General features: G+C 42.2%; 1 protein-coding gene across 3 annotated transcripts in view; it reads right to left on the reverse strand.

Annotated features, from left to right (window-relative positions):
* Positions 1-590: 590 nt before the first annotated feature.
* Positions 591-16,186, reverse strand: part of PSD3 (pleckstrin and Sec7 domain containing 3) — a 566,767-nt gene continuing 551,171 nt past the window's right edge. For all 3 annotated transcript variants that reach the window (XM_065900035.1, XM_065900036.1, XM_065900037.1), the window contains one exon: positions 591-809. In XM_065900035.1, coding sequence (XP_065756107.1) covers positions 591-809 — 219 coding nt within the window. The remainder of the gene's footprint in view (positions 810-16,186) is intronic.

The following is a 16,186-nucleotide window of genomic DNA, read 5'->3' on the forward strand; positions in this document are numbered from 1 at the left end:
CCCTTTACCCCCACCAGCAGGGCTGGACTCAACACTAAGCACTCAGATGCATGAGGCCTCACGGGGGAGTGGCACCTCCCGTGAGTGTAACTCTTAACTGAACTTCTGCGAGCGCGAGAGCTGGATTCCACCTCTGTGACTGGGCAAGATTTCACATGAAAAGGCTTATATTAACTCTGGCTAGAATTTTCTAAACTACAAAGTTTGTCCAGTTAAGTGTTTCACAATGGATTAAATCTTTAACCTTTATAAAAAGTGTAACAGCTGATTTGAGAACACACAAAACAACTGAGCAGAGTGCAAATGAGAGAACCCTGAGGGAGAAGCGATACATAATCCATTCTGAAATCATGATCCCCTCCCCTCACAAAAGGTGCATTAGTTATCAGGTAGCAGAAATCATCAAAGCAAAGAAATCAAGAGCAAAGAGACAATCTGTACAGAAACTAACAAAAATATACAATAGGAAAGGTTACTAATGCACCATTTAGTCACAGACTTTGTTTTAAATATATTCACGGATTCACCAGAAAGATCTTGAAAAACTCTATTTTGCTCCACGACCAGCACTTCCTGGCCGCAGATGGATTCTAAGTGACTTTTTGCTTAATGCTTGGAGTTTCAGGTCGGTGGTCTTTCCTCTCCGACACGTTTCTCTTGACCTTGGCGGTGACCGGAGATGCATCTGGGTTCAGCGAGGGGCTGGAGTGCGACTTCTTCAGGCCCGCGGCGCCCCCTCCACCGCTGCTACTCAGCAGCTCCAGGCCCCCCTCTTTCAGAAGGCGGACATACATCTCATAGCGGGTTTTCTGCAGGGAGTCAGAGAAGAGGGGTCAGTATACTGTCACAGGCACACGGCACAAGGCGCCAGCGAGCTCACTTCCCGAAGGGCAGGGCTGGCAGCTCAGGAGGCTGACTGATGGTTTCATCGATTCGGTAAGACATAAAGATAGAATGTGAGTTCTCCTTCGTTCTGCATTCTGCAGGAATGGCTGTGAGATGGAGGAAGCCTGCTTCCTGAACACTCAGCACAAGAAAGTGTGAGTTGGAAGAGCTGCGGCCTCCGGTTTTGGGGACCAGATGGCTCTCAGGCTCAGGCCTGCAGCCACTGGGGCCGCCCCACAAGGCCGTGGCCAAGGCCTCCCCTGAACCTGGCTGGGGTGTGGTTCTTTACTCCCAACTTGAGGAAGCAGTTGGTGGTGAACCTGTACTCTTGTCCCCTACAGGACCACCAATACTTCCTAGAAGCTGCTCTGGGTTTCCTGCTATGGCTTTTCTGCTAGGATTACCAACTTCTCAGAGTACTATGGTTTCTTGCAAAACTTCAAATTATTCCCTGATGTTGTCCTTTATTCTACACATTTTTTTTCATCAACTGTTCATTGAGTGTCTACTATGTTTTGAACGGCTCCTTGATTTTCTTGTCTCTGGGTATCTTTTTCTAAGAATAATTGAGAAGAACACTGCAGAGATTTGTTTTCTCTAACCTTTACTGGTGCTGCTTTTCTTAAGTTTGTATCTGAGTCACTATATAGAGCTATTGTGTACATAGTGCAAATTACAGAAGGGTCTCAGATTCTCGATTTGATAGATTCTAGTCAAAATAAGTCTCTCATCATACTGCTTCAACACATGAAGGATCTGTAGAAGGCCTAAAGTATTTTCTTTCTCAGCAAAAGAACAGCTCAGTTATAAATTGTCCCAACAAAGGCAGCAAAGTCTTTTATAACTCTAAGTCTTTTAGGGATTTTTCTGGTCAAATTGAGATTTTATATATCTGTTTTAAGTTAATAATTATGAAGGTGAAGCTACTTGAAGCTACTCTTTCAAGTTGTTTTGCTCAAAAGTAGGGAAAAGCTGCTAGTCATTAAGCTTGCTCTGGGTTTGGTCAGTAGCCATGTTGAGGTGCCAAGCTTTGGTTGACAATGATTACATTATGGGGTGCCCACAGGCTAACTTGAGGGCATTAACACAAGAATCATATACAATTGGTACGTTATTATCCCTGTTTTACAGTAAAGGAAATAGAGGCAGAGATAAGTCCAAGACAGTAAAGAAGTGAAGCTGGGATATGGACTCTAGAACCCATACTCTTAAGCTGCATTTCCTTCCTGGGTATGAAAATATACGCAGGAATGTGTATTTTAGGATGACAACTCTGAGAGACTCTGTAGGTTTGGCCAATCAAAAGCCATTTTCAATCCCCCTCTTCTCCTATGTCCCTCCCACTGCTGGTAAAACCAAATACTTACTTTCCCAGACACTCCTGCAGCTAAGATAGGCTGTGTGATATTTTAGCCACTGAGATATAAGGAGAACTCTCCTGGGGGACTTCTGCGAAAGCGATTTTGCTTTCTGATGAAAGGGGCAGGTTGAGAGGAGAAGCCACTGGTGCCAGCCCCTCACTCTTATTCCTTCCTTGACATGGATGTGATTCCTAAAGCTGTAACCCTGTGAAATGAGGCAGCAGGCGTGAAGGCAAAAGGACAGCATGCTAGGCCTGAGGGGAAATGGAAAGACAGAAAGAGCCCGGGTTCTTGATGACACAATGAGCTGGATCCAACTCTCAAAGTCCTTATTGCCTCTGACCGTCTTGTTAAGTATGAATAATAAATACCCTTTGGGGTTAAGCCACTGCTAATCAGGTAATGGTTTTTTCTGCCACATTTTTTCCTTCTAGTTTCTTTTGAGATATAATTGACACACAGCACTGTATGAGTTAAGGTATACAGCATAGTGCTTTGATTTATATACATCATGAAAGAATGATCACAAAATGTTTAGTGAACATCCATCATTTCATATAGATACAAAACTAAAGAAATCGAAAAAAATTTTTTTCCTTGTGATGAGAACTCAGGATTTACTCTCCTAATGACTTTCATACATAACATACAGCAGTGCTAATTATATTTATCATGTGTTTCATTACACCCCTACTACTTATTTATATTATAACTGGCTGTTTGTACCTTTTGGCTGCCTTCATCCAATTTCCCCCTCCCAACTGGCAGCCAGAAATCTATTCTCTTTTTCTATGAGTCTGTTTATTCGTTTATTTCTTTTTGATGTATAATTGACCTACAACACTATGTTAGTTCCTATTACACAACATAGTGATTCAACATTTCTATACATTTCAAAATGATCACCATGATAAGTCTAGTTACCAACTGTCACCACTCAAAGATATCACAGTTACTGGCTATATTCCCCATACCCTTGACTCATTTATTTTGCAACTGGAAGTCTGTGTCTCTTGATCTCCCTCACCTATTTCTCTCCCCACCCAACACCTCTCCCCTCTGGCAACCACCTGTTTGTTCTCTGTATCTATGACTCTGTTTCTGTTGTTATGTTTGTTCATCTGTTTTGTTTTTAATAGATTACATGTATAAGTGAAATCATATTGTATTTGTCTTTCTCTGACTTATTTCACGAAGCATAACACCCTCTAGGTCCATTCATGTTGTCACAAATGGTAAGATTTCATTCTTTTTTATGACTGAGTGGTATTCAATTGTATATATACCACATCTTCTTTATCCACTCATCTGTTGGTGGACATTTATGCTGCTTCCATATCTTGGCAATTGTAAATAATACTGCTATGAACATTGGGTGCATTATCTTTTTGAATTAGTGTCTTCATTTTCTTTGGATATATACACAGAAGGGGAATTGCGGATCACATGGTAGTTCTGTTTTTAGTTTTTTGAAGGACTGCCATACTGTTTTCCACAGTGGCTGCACCAATTTTATTTTTAACTGAAGTAGAGTTGACTTACAATGTTGTGTTAGTTTCAGGTGTATAGCAAAGTGATTCAGTTTTATATAAATCTGAAAAAGAATATATATATTCTTTTATAGGTTATTGCAAGATACTGGATATAGTTCCCTGTGCTATTACACAGTAGGTCCTCGTTTATCTATTTTATATATAGTAGTGTGTATCTGTTAAACCCAAACTCCTAATTTATCCCTCCCCGCTGGCTGCACCAATTTACAATCCCACCAACACTGTAGGGGGGTTCCCTTTTCTCCACAGTCTCGCCAACATTTGTTATTTGTGTTCTTTTTGATGATAGCCATTCTGACAGGTGTGAGGTGATATCTCACTGTGGTTTTGATTTGCATTTCCCTGATGATTAGCAATGTTGAGCACCTTTTCATGTGCCTCAAGTACTGTTAATTGCAGATGAAAGCATCACTAATTGATACACATTCCAATTTTAGTAAAGAAGTAACAAAGGAATAAAATATTAATCTTTTCTCAGAAAGCTATCAATACATAAGGGTTTAATAAGGGCACATGCTAATAAAAAATATGTCATAAGTATTACACAGTAGTCTATGCATCAGTGAAATCTAAAGTCATGTTCATTCTAGGAATTTAGAGACTTAATCTGTCTCTAAACTGCCTTGGTGGCAAGAATAAAATGCAGGAAAGAACTGTATTTTAATATGAATAAGGCTTAGTAAAATGATCTAAAGACAGTTTAAAAATACATTCAGAAAATCAATGTAAGGCATACTATTTCACAAAACTAGGGCATTTATACAATAAAAGGGATATGAAGGACAATTTTTTGAGATGACTTGAAAGAGGACAAAAGAAGAAAAGGTGACTGGGCCATTTTCTACTAGCTTTTGAAGAAACTGACATTATTGGGAAAATTCACCAAAAAAATGCATAAATTAAAGCAATTTCATCCACTCATTTTACAGCTCCAGCTGCAAATCTGTTGCCCCCATAAATTACATCAGTGTGTCAATCAACAAACAAAAGGCAGAGCACAGAGGAGTGGCAGTACATGAATCATCAGATGAGAAGAAAAGGCAAAGCAAAGCAAAGGGTGAAAGGGGGCCGGCAACCAGGACTGCTCAGATGTTGAGAGAAATAAGGAAAAAAATAATGTGGGTTTGTTTAGGAACTTCCAATGGCTGTGCTCTATTTCTGAGTTATAAGGGCTTACAGGGACACAGGCTACTAAACCCAGTAATACAGCTTTGCTTTCTACCATTCTCTGTGGCCAAGCCAAATTCCTCTTTAAAATATTTTAGGAAAACTTATCTTTAATCTCAGGACTCTTCAGTACTACTGGAAGGACTGTGATCTACGTTCTTCTGGGATTACAGACTCACCAAATTTGTAAACCTCTATCCAGAGGCTTTGGGGCCAAAAAAAGATTGCCTCTGAGCAAAGACAGGCAGCTCTGAATGCAGCCCGAGGAGTGAAGGGTTAGGACTGCCCGCAAAATTCTTCTCCAAGACCTCTCCTGACTTCTCCCCTCTGGGGTGGCAAAGTCAGACTTCTTCCTAACAATGCAACCATGTGCCATCTTTGGGAGGGTTTATTTCCTTTTTTCCTTTCAGAGAAGACATGACTCTTTTTTCTAAGACCAATCCTGAAATTTTTTTTAGGTTAGAGCTGGTGTTTAGGGAAAAGCAGAGCAACAGCAGGAAGTGTACTTCTCAATCACTTTTTAACCTGATGTGCCAGTTCAGAGACTGAAAACCTGAGGGTCATGTTCCAATGGTCAATCTCAGCCAAAGAAGCTGGTAGAGGACAGAGCAGCAAACACTGTTTGCTGCTTCCCTAGCAGCCTCCTCTTGCAGCTGACGGAGTTGTGCTTTTCACTGAGGGTATCATGTTCTAGCCTAACCCCAGGACAGGAATCGTGGTCTAACACAGCAGGGATAACCCTCATCCCCTTGCCAGTCAACGTTGCAGCCCTGTGACCTAGACCTGGCCAGTGACATGTAAGGAGAGCCGACTAGGGTACTTCCATGGAAGCAGTTTTTGGTGCTCTGATAAAAGTTGGGAGATGAAATGTTCGGAGCTATGGCAGGCACTTTGAAACCATGAAACGATAAGCATGAAAACAAAAAAGCCAATGTGCTAAGGATAGCAAATCAGAAGTTTAGAAAGATCATATATCTTTGGTGGCAACTCTCAAGCAGCCAGTGACCATCTACTTCAAGTTTTCTTAGATGAGATAAAGAATGTTTATACTGTTTAAAAACTTAGTCAAGTTTTCTATTATTTGCAGACTAATAAAATGGTCAACACTCAGCTTGGACTCACTCATAGAAACAACATCCCAATTGACTGACAAGGGCTTAATTTCCAAAATAGACAAACAGTTCATAAAACTCAATAACAAAAAAAACAAACAACTCAATCAAAAAATGGGCAGAAGACCTAAATAGACATTTCTCCAAAGAAGACAGACAGATGGCCAAGAGGCATGTGAAAAGATGCCCAACATTGCTAATTATTAGAGAAGTGCAAATTAAAACTACAATGAGGTACCACCTCATACCGGTCAGAATAGCCATCATCAAAAAGTCTACAAATAATAAATGCTAGAAAGGGTGTGGAGAAAAGGGAACCCTCCTACACTGTTGTGAGAATGTAAATTGGTGCAACCACTATAGAAAACAGTATGACAGTTCCTTAAAAAGCTAAAAATAGAAGTACCATATGACACAGCAATCCCACTACCGGGCAAATACCCAGAGAAAACCATAATTCAAAAAGAGACATGTACCACAATGTTCAATGCAGCACTATTTACAATAGCTAAAATATGGAAGCAACCTAAGTGTCCATCAACAGAATGGATAAAAAAGATATGGGGTACACACACACACACACACACACACACATGATATCATTTATATGTGGGATCTAACATATGATACAAATGAATTTATTTACAAAACAGAAGCAGACTGACAAGACACAGAGAACAAACTTATGGTTACCAAAGGGGAAAGGGGGAGGGGATACATTAGGAGTTTGGGATTAGCAAATATTATATATAACTACTATATATAAAATAGATAAACAACAAGGACCTACTTTATAGCACAGGGAACTATATTCAATATTCTATAGTAAACCATAACGGAAAAGAACATGAAAGAGAATATATATTTATAACTGAATTACATTGTTGTATACCAGAAACTAATGCAACATCAACTGTACTTCAATAAAAAACAGTATCTCAATTGAGCTGTACGTGCACTTCCTGTCATAATTTTATTTAGCAAAAGATATGCTTAATTAATAGGATTTGGTATAACATAGTTTTGTTGGGTTTTCTCTGAATATTCAACAAATTATTGATGGATGTTATTCCACCCTAAGCCATACTGTGGTCACATAATAAGTATTAAATCCATTGACTATTTTATTATTTTCATTAATAGTTTTATACCAGTTGTTTGGTCGCCATGGGTGCTAGAGTACAGTTCTCTTGGTCCTCCCCTATAAGCCTACAACACGTAGGATATCAAGATTGTTAAGAGTTAGCCAACAAATTGTCCTACAGCAGTTTCTGGATCTGGCTAATGATTAGTTAGTATACTAGTATTTACTAGGGAGCAGCCTGGAGATACTTCTAAAATCCTGAGGAATTTGACAATTTGACAAATGCAGCACTATTTGACAATAAAATGCAGCAAATTTGACAATAAAAACTTTGCTCCTTGATCCTTCTTTCTCCCATATCCCACATCCATCTGTCCCTCCATCTTCAGAATAAATTCAGAAGCACACCATTTCTCTCTGCTGCCACCACTTCCAGTCTGGACCAAGCACCATCACCTTGTGCCTGGATAACTGCGATAGCTGCCTCTCTGGTCCCCCTGCTCCCTCTCTGCCCCCCATGCATACTCTTCTAGAAAGAGAGTCATGGGCTAAACTGTAAGAGTGTGTCATCTGCTCAAAATGCTCCAATGGCTTCTCATCCTTAAAAATCCTTCCAAACCCCAAATCCTTACACTGGCCTAGGAAACCCCCATCAGTGCCACCCCCCGCCCCCCAGTCTGGTGTCTTACTGCTCCCCCCGGGCATGCTGTGTGCCAGTCATCCTGCCTCCTGGCTGTCCTTGAACACAGCAGACACACTCCTGGCTCTAGACCTCTAGTACCTGCTGCTCTCTCTGCCCAAGAAGCATGGCCCCAGGAGCCCACAGGACATATTCCCTGGCCTCCGTCACCCCTTTCAGTCTTCACTCAAATGCCTCCTTTATGCAGAGGCCTTCCCTGGTCATCCAGACCTAAAACTGCCACACCTGCTCTTCGCACTGGTCACTGCATTATTTTTCTCCTTAGCATTCTCACCATGAGCCTTAGAGTTTGCTTATGAAACAATCTTGTCTATCTTCCCCCTGCCAATCCTAGAATGCAACCACATGGGAGCAAGGACTTGGCTTTAGTTTGTTAATATATCCCCAGCACAGAGAACACAGAGTACACACTAAGTAAACATTTGATGAGTGTATAAATGGAAAGAAGGAACAAATGAGAAAATAAATTTCTCATGTCTAATAGAAAACATATTTTGAACTCTTAATGTGGCAAATTCTAGAAAAATAAAACCATGGATATAGATGCAGAGGTAGATGCCTGATGAGCCCCTCTGTCAGTAGCCTCTAGGGAATGCTCTTTCACCTCCAGTGTTCCCCATTCCCATGTTTTCTACAAAAATGCTATGGTCTGACCCTAAGTGGCACCACTCAGCAAAGACTTATCTATGCCCCCCACATCCAGACCACGGCTGTCAAGACACCAACCGCGTGCACCCTGCAGAGTGTGCTGAGGCTGTGTTACTTAAGACTGGGGCTCTCTTTCTACAGAGAAAGAAAAGTAGTTTATATCATACTTTTGAGGTTCATAAAACAGAGACATGTTTTCTGAGCGTCTCTTATCTAGTAGTACATGAAGACCAAATTTTATTACTCACTTAGAGCTTTAAAAAAAAAGTGAAAAACTGGACTTTTGGAGTGTGGAGTGTGGTGGTTCTTCATTTGTTAGTGACTAGATCTCATTCTGACATGAAGGGCAGCCTCTAAATTTACCTTCTAACAAAAGCATCCATTAAAAAGATAAGAGTTTGTCAATGGTCATTTATATGTGAATTCCTTTGCCTGATGACTCTTGCATGTGACTTACATGTAATGCACCAGGATCACATTTACCCTTGGGTAAATACTTCAACACTCACCTAAGATTCTAAGCTCTGTGGGTCAGAGTAGCAGCCTCATCAATATTAACATGGGAAGGAAACTGCTGCTGACACTAAACAAGTAAATAATAACAATATGGAGGTTTTACACTTTTGCTCTGACAATAATGTTCATAACCAGATAGTAAAAAGGGAAGAAGAAACAGCAAAAAACCATGAATGTTTTAATTAACATAATTCATGCCACAAAGTAACCACTGTGCAAGCATGAACATAGCTCCTGATTGGGCACGTTAAAGATGAGATGGGCTGCAGAACGCAAGTCTGTGGGAAGCAATGTGACAGTGAAAAGAGCAGTCTTGGGGGCAGGTGGCCACTAACTATGGCATTGATTCACTTTCCTAAATCCTTGCTAGTTTTCATTACGTGGCCCTTCCAGGGTGTACTTTCATTAGGAAGGACAGAGGGAGCCTGAGAATGCGATGTGCTTTGGGGACAGTTACTGCCTTTGGTCACGTTATTAAAGGTCTTTTTTTTTTTTAAATCATTTTCACAGTTGTTCGCTTTTTTAAAAATTTATTTATTTATTTTTGGCTGCGTTGGGTCTTTGTTGCTGTGCGTGGGCTTTCTCTAGTTGTGCCGAGTGGGGGCTACTCTTCGTTGCGGTGCGTGGGCTTCTCATTGCGGTGGCTCCTCCTGTTGCAGAGCATGGGCTCTAGGTGCACAGGCTTCAGTAGCTGTGGCACATAGGCTCAGTAGTTGTGGCTTGCAGGCTCTAGAGCACAGGCTCAGTAGCTGTAGTGCACGGGCTTAGTTGCTCCGTGGCATGTGGGATCTTCCCGGACCAGGGCTCAAACCCGTGTCCCTTGCATTGGCAGGCGGATTCTTAACCACTGTGCCACCAGGGAAGCCCCGTTATTACAGGTTTTGTCGTAGTCTCTGTGGATTCATTCTCAGATCAATTCTTAAAAATTTCAGAGCTGTATGCTCAGCTTCCTTGCTCAGAGATTCTCCAACAGTATGAATAGATTCATAGCAGTATAACTGTGTGAGCTGATCCCACTATCAGAAAATTGAGATGGGATTTTACCAAATCCAAGCTCAGTGGCTACTCTCTGCAGAGAAGAATCTGAACACTGCTTTTGTGGCTTTGTCCATTCAGCAAGCTCTCTCCCTTAATTTCCTTCGTAAGATTTGCGCTTTCCATAAAACCTTCTGTGACCACTGAGAGCCAAAGGCAATTCAAATGCTTAATGGCTTCTTTTTCTCCTAAAATCAAGTTGTTTATTCACTCTGTACCCTCCTTACTACATTGTTTTGCAAAGTTAATTTATTAAGTTGGTCTTTAATCACCTGTAAGAATACTTCTCAAACATGTAGGAAAAATATCCCTTTCACTAGCAGCAATGCTTACTAGAGAGGAACAAAACAATACAGTATCCAAGGCCAAGTAAGCTGTGGCTTAGGTTGAATGTTAAGTGCTAAAAAAAAAAAAAGTCCTGAGTATTGTTATTATTTGAAAAGAAGTTTAATCACATCCACATCTGATGGAGCAGTTTCTTTTTTTTGAGTATGAGTTCTGCATACCATTTTTCATTTCATTTAATATAACACTATCTCCTTTTGACCTCTGATACATGAATACAATAGTAACAGCCTAAATGAAAAGAAAACTGCAACGGCAATTCTAACTTAGCGCTGCCATTTGCCTTCAGACCTCACTGCACCAGCAATCAAGTCCTGAATACATTTCCTCCCGACATTTCCCCTTCTCAGGCAGGAAGGGTAAAAGGCCAGCTTAAAATGAAAGGAGAAGAACACCAATAATGTCATGTACATAGCAAAACACTTTTTACTCCTAGATCGCTATATTGGAAAACAAAGAAACAAACCAAAACAATTAAAACAAGCCAACAAAACAAGGAGCTCTGGAAGAAACTGCTCATCTCCACTCTGCATTCTATAGGACGATGCAGAATTGACTTGCAGACTTTCTCCTTGCCCGGCTGGCTCACCCTCCGCTACCTGCTAACTTAAGAAAGCAATACATTAAAAACAGAGCTTTCTATAAGTTCTTATCTGAAAGCTATGCTAGGACTTACATTTTTAAAAGGAAATTTTAACGTCTTTTCCCTATGCCATTCCCCTATCAGGCTTCTGCATGTAATGGTAACCCACTACCAAAATATAGCAAATACACACATTTTTAGGTTGTATAGTTTGTATTCGTGGCTTTCTGGGAAAACCTGAGGCAGTGTGAATTCTATTGTTTTATTTCAGTCTACCTTTTGGCTCGACTGCTCTCTAAATGAACTTTGTGACTTCAATTAAAAACAAAACAAAAATAAAAAGCTTACTCATAATAATAATGTAAGCAGAAGAGGTCAAAAAACTCTAGTACGGACAAAAAGCACTGGGTCTGCAGAAAGCATTTTGAACGTGTCTTTGTCTCCATCCTGTGGTCCTGGTCTGATGCTCCTAAGGCGTCTGGTCTCTGCCCCCAGAGCTCCCACAGGCCCTTCAGGGAGCAGCGAGGGCTCAATGGCCACCCCTGTTGTGCTTGTCCCTCCCAGGGCCCCCAGCTGCCAGGCCCAGGCAGGCAGATCCCCTGCAGTGCTTTTCCCTTTGCAACACCTTTGTGGAGAAGAACAGGACTTCGGTGTCAAGGAGAGCGTTCCCAATTCTGAGAGCTAATTTTTAAAATGCTGCTGCCTTTCTCACTCTTCACACTTTGTTTCTCCAGCTCTCGAAACCCTTTCTATAAACCCAGTCTGTATTAGTACCCAGATTTTTTTTCTCTTCTTAGAAATTAAATGCGAAATTCTCAATTTAAAAGTCCACAAAGCTCACTTAGAAAACAGAACACAGTTTGTTTTCTAGGTGGAAAACTCAAGAATTGTCCAGTTCCCACCTAGCCATGGGTCAGTCCTGCAGACCTGCCATGCACCAGGCTCCTGGCTCTGGGGGCCCTGCCCAGCGTGGCCTTGCATGAGGGTTTTGACAATAGCTGAGTGTAAAATTAACTGGAAAAAGAAAATTAACTCTGAATCAATGGGATTAAAAAGTTTAATGGAAAAAAAATTGTCCTTTGAAACACAGAGATGTGAAGTCAAGTTTCTACATACCCAAGATAAGTAATCTGAGCTAGAGAAATACTACTTATCTGGATAAGAGGCTAAATTTAACTCCTATGGGATAAAAGTTTGTCTCTCACTAAGTTTTTCCTTAGGGAACTCACATCTAAAACAAAATTTTAGTTTGTTATGACAACATTCTTATACAGGCCACACTCTTTTTTTTTTTTTCCGGTACGCAGGCCTCTCACTGTCGTGGCCTCTCCCGTTGCGGACCACAGGCTCTGGACGCACAGGCTCAGCAGCCATGGCTCATGGGCCTAGACGCTCCGCAGCATGTGGGATCTTCCCGGACTGGGGCACGAACCCATGTTCCCTGCATCGGCAGGCAGACTCTCAACCACTGTGCCACCAGGGAAACACCTACAGGCCACACTCTTAATCCTTGGTTTATATTTAGTTTGTGCTTCTGGCTGTACTGGGATTCCCTAAAGTCACACACACTTTCTCTCAGAAATACGCTCTCGGGATTCTTTGTGGCGTCTGGCCTGTCACGTGCACAGGTCCCAAAACGCCAACGCCTGTCATAAGGGGACAGGTCAGTCTTTCTAGGAAATTTTTAAAGTAGGATTTGAGGAAGCTTTGAAGGTAAACTACCTTCCCCACTGACTTCCCAGGACACTTCATACCTAAGATATATTGATTGATTTTGAGCTCAAAGCAGTTTTGCACCTTCTGCAGGCCCAGTTCAAATATCTCTCTTCCATCTCACCAGGTCTGTGTCCAATTCTGAGCCTGTCTTGGTAAAGTATCTTTGACCCGTGGAGTCAGAACACTGAGCGACCAGGCCTCAGCAAGTCCCTCGCCCCCTCCAGTCTCAGGCTCCACAAGTGGCAGAATGAGGGGCAGCTATAAACTTCCCAGGACTCTCTAAGGAGGGAAGCGTGACACATGGATGAAGACGCAGTGCTGGTCCGGGGAGGGGAAGGCACATGGGAAACCAGCTGTGGTTGACTCTGTCCACAAACTGGCCAAAGGCCAGACCCAGTCAGGCAGGAAACCTCCGGTTGAGGTGAGAGGCCCGGACGTGTCCCTCGTGCACATGAGCCACACCTCCAGGAGCTGTCCAGGCAGACAGGTGCTCCTGCAAGAAGTCCATGACCGGGGGACCTGCTTCCAGCCTTCCAGTGAGGGCTGTACTGAGAAGGCTAGTACAAACATAGGATTTTTGCATATGAGTAATTCTGAACTAGATACACCTAAAGAACCGCAGTAGCCTGCTCCAACAAGCCTCTGCATCTCAGAGGAGGGGCTCAAGCACACAAGTTTTTAAAACTCTTACATCAAAAGCATACAGATTCTTATGGAAAGTAGTAGGAAGAAACCTAAAGTAGTTAGGCAGAGATAAAGTATTCTGGGTAAAAAGAAAAAAACAGAGTTAGCACAGGAAAGGGCGGACAGTACCAGCAGTCTGCAAAAAAACGGATGGGAGGGTCACTTACCAAAAAGTCCAAGGGAATTGCGAAGGAGGCCGCTCACACTATTTGCATGAGAATAGCTTTGTGGGGAGACTGAAGGGGCACTGCCTTCTCACAAGTCACTGTGGTGACAGCACTCACACCAGGTGGGCCTCTTCTTTACTGAATCCCCACCCAGAAGTAACAATCAAAACAGTAAACAACAGGCACAGCACAGGCAGCTAGACAGAAGCGACACCGTCCACAAACTACTGTAGAGTCCTACGGTGCACAACAGCTGCACATCTTCCATTATGCGTGAAACCTGCACCCGACTTGTGACCAGGCCTCCCAGTCCCAGCTGGCTTTTAGGGGGACTGAGCAGCACAGGAGCCACTGCCTCAGGTGGTTCCTGAGCACGTGCAATGTGGCCACCTTACACCGAGATGTGCCCTAAGTGTAAAGGTATACTAAAGTTTGAAGACTTAGGAAGAAAAGAGCATCAAATATCTTAATATTTTATAGTGATTACATGTAGAAAGGATAACATTTTGGACATATTGTGTTAAGTTGAAAAATCTTATTACAATTAATTCTACCAGTTTCCTTTTATTTTTAAGTGTAGCTACTAGAAAATTTAAAATTATATATGTGGTTTGCACTATATCTCTATTGGACAGAGCTGGTCCAGATCCCCTGATATCCCCAAATTGAACTATTCTTGTTTTACGTTTAAGAACACTCTTAGGGATCATCATGAGAGTGAGTTAATCTAATAAACTATTTGCTGTTAGTATGTATCTCGCATCAAAAATAAAGAGTTGGAGGCGACCTTATAGGTTAGTTCACCCAATCCCATCTCATCTCCACCAGAAACTGAGGTCCAGAGAGGATAACTAGTACCAAACACATCAAGGATGAGACTAAAGTGGCCTCCTAACTTCCAGTCCATCCCTTTTCCTAATTTTACTATTTTATAATTGCAAGTATTTTCCCTTTTCTGGCAGACAGTACATTCACCCAAAGCAGTGACCCTCCTCAGAGCAGACATTTCAGGTGTAAGGAGGGATTTAGGGACAGAGTCACTGTGGGTCCTGTGACTGGCTGTTTGTTCTGCTTCTCAATCATCTGTTTAAAATGTGATTCAAAGGATCCTGCTGCTAAGCTTCTCCTCCCTTCAGAAGCGTGCATCATCTTTTACAGATGAAAATCCAGCGCTCTGCAGACCTCGCTCGTTGTGTCATACAAAATGCAACTCCAAACGGCAATCAAGACTCCTGTCTCTGTAGTTAACTGGACTTGTATGCCTGGGCAGATGCTGAACCTGGGTCTCTAGACTCTAACACTTAGTCTTCTATTAGAAAAAGAAAATTCCTAAACTTCCCCAAGAATTCTATTAACCTGCCACATCTTAGCTTCTCAGATCCAGACCAGGGATCACCTCTGTGATGTTTTCTATAAAGGAGACAGTGCTGGATTCCAGGCTAGACCCTGTTACTGAGACTGAGACTCTTCTTCAAGTGAGACTGAGACTCTCCTTCAACTGAGACTCTCCCTTCGCTAGGGAGAAAGATGGTGATCACAGCTATCTCTGTACTTTTACAAACAAGGCGACTCACAAATTAACAGCTAGATTGTCTTGTTTCAGAGATGGATTAGCCTTGTGGCGGCTGGCAGTGCGCTGAAATATGCCCTTGCGCTTCTCCTGTGAGAGAAAAAGTGGACCGTCACATGAAAATTATTTATCTGATGTTGACAAAGACTGAGCAATCTGAGGGGGCAGGGCTAAGATCACAAGCAGAGAATCTGTTCAAAAAGAAATACATCAAACCACCACCTACCCACCGTGCAGCAAATAGCCCAACGATAAAACTGAGGGCTTACACCCAGAAATTCATATTACGTGCGTCCTTGATATGAGATGCTTTGAATTTCCTGAACGGCACTGTATGGAATGTGCTCTTATTTCAAATACATCAATTTCAGAAGGAATCGCGCCATTTTACATGCCACCAAAAATTAGAAATTCAGAAAAAGATGCATCACGCCTCAAGGATGCCCTAGATTTCCTAGATTTAAAATATTCCGTCCCAAGAGATTTACATGTCTTACTAGAATGGACATTTGTTGTTTCTAAAATTGAGCTTCCAGCCATGTGGTTCGTGTGGGCCCTGCCTGCCTTAAGCCATAAGCATGTGCTACTCCAGGTTGAAATTCAGGAGTGGGCACGTGGCTGATTTCTAGCCCATTCAGCCAAGGGGACTTATTCTGCATCTGGGTAGAGCCATCAGGGACGTGGACTTCTTTTCCTGCTGGATTGGAACCTGAGAACACATGTACCTGGAAGTATCCATTTTCTCACCACAAAGAGACAGTTGATTCCAAAGCCCATGTTCAAAGATCTAAGACACAAAGCATATCCAACCGTCTGCAGCCTCTGTACAGGGATGGCAAACTGAACCGCCCCCAGGGGCCAGGCCAGCAACACAAATGTGGATGCCTGCTAGGCTTGATATACTAAGGGGTGGTGGGGAGGGCCCTGTAGGTCTTCCCTAAATGCATTCAAATCTCAGTGAAAACAAATCCAGCACTGCGATGGCCAAAGAAAACATTCTGACCTTAGGTCTGCTGGCCCATGAAATGCACTGGTCTGGTGCTGCCCACCAGGTTTGCCC

Source organism: Phocoena phocoena, chromosome 21, assembly GCF_963924675.1.
Source record: "Phocoena phocoena chromosome 21, mPhoPho1.1, whole genome shotgun sequence".
In the NCBI taxonomy this organism is placed as follows: Eukaryota; Metazoa; Chordata; class Mammalia; order Artiodactyla; family Phocoenidae; genus Phocoena; species Phocoena phocoena.